The 5,228-nt window shown below is 27.9% G+C and overlaps 1 protein-coding gene across 1 annotated transcript; it reads left to right on the forward strand.

Annotated features, from left to right (window-relative positions):
- Positions 1–1,731: 1,731 nt before the first annotated feature.
- On the forward strand, positions 1,732–2,428 carry LOC129885045 (dirigent protein 22). Its single transcript, XM_055959273.1, has one exon. The coding sequence runs from the start codon at positions 1,797–1,799 to the stop codon at positions 2,370–2,372; it is 576 nt and encodes a 191-aa protein (XP_055815248.1). The 5' UTR covers positions 1,732–1,796; the 3' UTR covers positions 2,373–2,428.
- The last annotated feature ends 2,800 nt before the right edge of the window (positions 2,429–5,228 follow it).

A 5,228-nucleotide genomic window follows, 5' to 3' on the forward strand; every position in this document is an offset into this window, starting at 1 on the left:
AAATCTATCATAAAATGGTACTAATTTCTTCTAGCTCCACCTATTTTGATAGTTAAAGAATAAATTAACAAAAATCATAATCTTGTTATATTATCATTAACCAAGACATTTTATTCGCTACATAGTCAGGTAAGAATAAAAAATTTTAGTGAGTGGTTACTTTATTGCCTTTATATTAACTTGATGGTGTAAAATATAAAGGCTTAAGTCATCACGATCTTTTAAAGTTATTTATATATTTTACTTAGACACCTTTATTATCACTATTATTTATTGAACACTTTTAATAATTCAAAACATGTTTCTATTAGACATTTTTAAATAATCAACAAAAAAATTTAAAAAGTATGTGATACATGGCAACATGCTAAAATGACAAATTAAAAGATGACAATTGGCAGTGGGCCCCAAAATTATTAAAATGATAAATTTTATGTTTTAAAAAAATAAAAATTATTTCAAATACATTTTCTATCTAATTTTTTAAAATGACATCCCACTCTACCTGACCCCACCCTACCCAACCCCCTATCTTCTACAACTACATTTTCTTTTCCAAAACCACAAAACCCAACTTTCTTCTCAAATTGCTTGCATATTTAGTTTATTAAAAGAATTATTTTTCATACCTAATGTTTGAGAGTGAAAGATATAGAGAGAAATTGCTACAAGAGTGATGAAGAAGGGAGTTTGATTAATCATCTCAAAATCGAAACAAAGAAAAATTGAGAGGAGCCAAATTAATTTAATCGAACTCTCTGATATAATTTTTGATTAGTCTAATGAGTTACATTTTAATTTGAGTGGTGATATATTTGTTCGGAGGTGGTTGAAAATGAAGATGGACGGACGTCGACTAACTTTTTTCACTCCGATATCTAAATTTTTTTTACCTTCTTTATTTTTGCAAATTTCATTAATTGATTCAATTTTTTGTTTTTCATAAAGATTGAAAAGAAATAGAATTTTTTTAAAAATGGAGACAAAATGGTAAAGAAAACGACTGAAAGGGGTGGGTGGGAGTGCTTTTTCTTTTTTGGATTAAAACTTATTATTTTAAAAAATATTAGAAAATTTTAAAGTTATTTACAATGTCAAGTGTCAAGAAGAAAAAGTGTAAGCATTTTCAAAAAATTAAAAATAAAACCTTATTTCAGATTGTTTCACGCGCACAAGAAAAGTGAAAAATATTTTTTTTGCCACATCAACATTTTGTGTTTAATAGGTACTCATTTCGAACAATTTAGGTCTTCAATAGGTAATAAACCTAGTTGATGTGTTTAAGTGAAATATGCAGATAACTTTATGGGATCGTCAATAACTTAACTCAAATATAAATAATTTAAAAGTGCCACACTACTATCCCAAATGTTATAAATGCATATAACACATAAATATGTCTTTTAACTTCGATTTAGCTGGCATCTACACACTCCAACTTTGGACGTGCATAAGTATACACTTAAGCTCGTACAAAATTTAATAAGTAGACGCACGTGTTCTATGTGGCATAATACACGTAGGACACAAAATTGCAGGACAAATGTGTCTATTTGTTCAAATTTTAAATAGGTAAAATATCTACTTGTGTACTAATAAAATTTTAAAAAACATAAATGATAGTCGAAGCCAAATTAATAATTATATTATGTATTATGCTTTTATAAATTGTCCAAGTTATGGTACTTAATTAACATATGTTAACATTTTTGCCTTTTTAACTTACTATAAAAAACAGGTATCCACACACCATATAATTTCATTCTCTACCAAGTGTCTCAAAGAATTTTACTTCCATGGCCAAACTAATAATCCAAATCTTCACCATTTCCCTTCTCCTTTCTCTGGTTGCCTTTCCGGCTACCGGAGAAGAAAAAGATTATATTTTTGGAAAATCCATAAATAAAAAGTCTATGAGGGCAAAAAAGGAAAAACTCAGTCATTTCCGATTTTATTGGCATGATATCCTAAGTGGCTCAAAACCAACATCAATGATTATTATTCCACCACCCAAAAACACCACAACAGGGTTTGGCCAAATGAATATGATAGATAATGCCTTAACACTAGGACCAGAGCTGAGTTCCAAGATTGTTGGAAGGGCACAAGGGTTTTATGCTGCTGCTTCACTTAATGATGTTGGGTTAATGATGGTCATGAATTTTGCTTTTATTGAAGGGAAATATAATGGAAGTACTTTCACTGTACTTGGACGGAATCCTGTGTTCGAGAAGGTGAGAGAGATGGCAGTGATCGGTGGCAGTGGGCTTTTCCGATTTGCTACAGGATATGTTCAGGCTACTACTCATTCATGGGATTTCAAAACTGGAGATGCTAATGTTCAGTATGATGCTTATGTGTTGCATTATTGAGGTTTGCTAATTTTATGTACTCCCTATTTTAATTTATGAGATGTAATTTAGCGAAATACTAAGTTTATCAAATATGAGATGACTCGACAATATTTTAAATCTACCTTAAACAAGTATAACCATTTATATTATCATTATTTATTAAATAAAAAAGATGTCTATCATTTTTTTTAAAATTAATTAAAAATATATTACATAAATTAAAACAGGGAGTAACATTCTAATCGGCTAGCTGGCTTTTAGTTAATAATTATGGCGTGAACATACTTTTTTCCTTTTTCTTGTCAATTGCCATATTGGAGTGTAGTGCAAAAAGTATACTTTCTTTTTTGACCAATTTCATTTTTTTTTTATATACTGCAGCTGGATTATTTGACACGTGTGTTGATTTTTGTTTCATAATGTCCCGAGTCACGACTCTCTTTCTCTGATTATAATTGCCACATAAAGAGTCATTATCCTTAAGCAAATTTATAGCAACCCACTCATCATAACTAAACAAAGGCTAAACATATACACAGGTCTCTTTGACTTCTTGTTAAATTTTATTTTGGCACTTTAATATAAGTTTGTTTCGTATTTTATTTCGTGACTTTAACTTAACCTTGTTTCAATTTAATTCTCCAATTTCATTTTTCACATATCATCTAAACATAAAAACTTTTATCCATTATATATGTTTAACACATGTTAGACAAACCTTAAAAAAGTAAAAGAGCATCCAATTAAATAATGCCACATATTTTATTTTCTCCAAATCATTCAGATTTTTTTGGCGTTTACAATAATTTTGTATCAATTTAATTATCATCTAAAGCAATGTAAGAATATATATTAATTAACTATATTCAATTGATTACAAAATTTATCATTGAGATCAAATTAGTGTTACAAACATTGAGTTTATGTTACTATAAATATATCCATCTTTTTTTAATTTATGTGGCATCAACAAGATATTTGACATTATTTCAATAATTATAATTCTAAATTTTAATATAATATTATTTTCCTCATTCAAGCTATTTACTTATTATTTTAATATATTATTTAATTCTTTATAAAGTAAAATATAATTGATATTTCAAATTTTATATAAAATAAATGAATTACATAAATTAAAATATAAAGAATATTATATACAACATAGAGAGAGAGATTAAATAGAAAAGGAGGTAGATAAAGAAAATAAACCAATAAGTAAAGTAAATGAAAGAACAAAATGGGATTGAAGAGAACATAAAAAAATAGGGAAGAAAATTGTTAACGAAAAAAACTTGAATATTAAAGTTTAAAAGGATCCTTCACATACTTTGAAAGGTGAGTAATCTCATCAATTTATCCGGTCAGCATTTTGTAATTAAATAATAAATGATAAATGATAAATGATAAATGATAAATGAAAAATGAAGTTGGAGGATAAATATAAAATAAGATTGAATTGGAATGTCAAAATAAAATTTGGGGACAAATTAAAAAAAATTGTGTATGCATTTGACCTTAAACAAAATTAGCATAGATGTTTAGGATTCAAAAGCAACGACATAAATTCTGGTGCGGTATGGTGGACTAAATCAAAATTTTGTAGAGAGGCTTTAAAAAACATTAAAAAATATCATATCTAAACTATCACTTATTATTTTAAGAAACACACTCAAGTGGTGTGTAATACACTCTCTGTACTCTCTTAATTTTTCTAAAAAATCTTGTCACATGACATTTCACATGCTTGAAATATTCAAAAATTAGATAAACTATTAATATTAGTTAAAAAATAAAAATTAAAGTATTTCTATCCCAAAAAAAGAAATTATTTTTTATAAAAAATTTACTTTTTAAAAAAAGAAATAATTTTTTTAAAAAATAAAATTTAAAATATTTTGCTCATGCAATCTCCCCCCAACCTCATCCTTTTATTTTTTAAATTTTTTTAAATCTCTTTTATAAAATATTTTTTTTAAAAAAATCATACTTCACCTTCTTCCCCCACTTCTTCATAACAAATGTTATTATTTTTATTTTTTAAAATAAAATATTATATCCACTCATCTAACCCTCCGCTCTTAATTTATATAATTGTTTTTATATTTTTCTCATTTTGTATTAGATATGTACATATATTTTTGGGGAAATATTTTTTCCTACTTGCGAAACAAGTATAACAGAAATAAAACTTTTATTTTAAGAAAAGTCTTGCGGCAAGTAAAAAATACTTTCCTAAAATCATATATATATAACACAAAACGAGAAAAAGAAATGAAAACGGATGTCACGACCCAAAATGGGCCATGAGTGACACCCACACTTAACCTCCTAGGTGGGAGAACCAACGATACGAACCCCAACTTACATTACCGATTTAATTTATAAATCACGATAATAATACGGAAACTCAATCTTATTAAAGTCAGAAATAACAAAAGCCACTAAAATCTATTACGTAACGTTCCCCAAAATCTGAAAGTCATCACATAAAGTACATCTAAATTTTAAACTATGTCTGGAAATATCAAACATCAGAATAAATAATTAACATAACGTGTTCGAAAACTAAGGACACCATGCCATGACCGAGAGAATCCATCACGAGCTAGAAGGATAGCTCACCCTGCAATCTGATGAACTGGAGACTGACTAGAGGTGAGGTCGAGTCGAAGTCGATGGAACACTCGCTGCACTCCACAAAATAAAAAAAAGAAAAATACAAGTAGGGGTCAGTACAGGACAACATGTACTGAGTAGGTATCATCGACTAACTCAAAATAGAAATCAATATCCATAAAGTAGTAGCGGGAAATCAACCATAACACTTAACAGGTGACAACCAATAAGATCAAGATCAAGTGACAACACAAT

The sequence above is a fragment of the Solanum dulcamara genome, chromosome 4 (assembly GCF_947179165.1).
Source record: "Solanum dulcamara chromosome 4, daSolDulc1.2, whole genome shotgun sequence".
Lineage (NCBI taxonomy): Eukaryota > Viridiplantae > Streptophyta > Magnoliopsida > Solanales > Solanaceae > Solanum > Solanum dulcamara.

Excerpts from the sequence above, each read along its gene's own strand:
- LOC129885045 (XM_055959273.1), top strand. The coding sequence starts at position 1,797 with ATGGCCAAACTAATAATCCAAATCTTCACCATTTCCCTTCTCCTTTCT.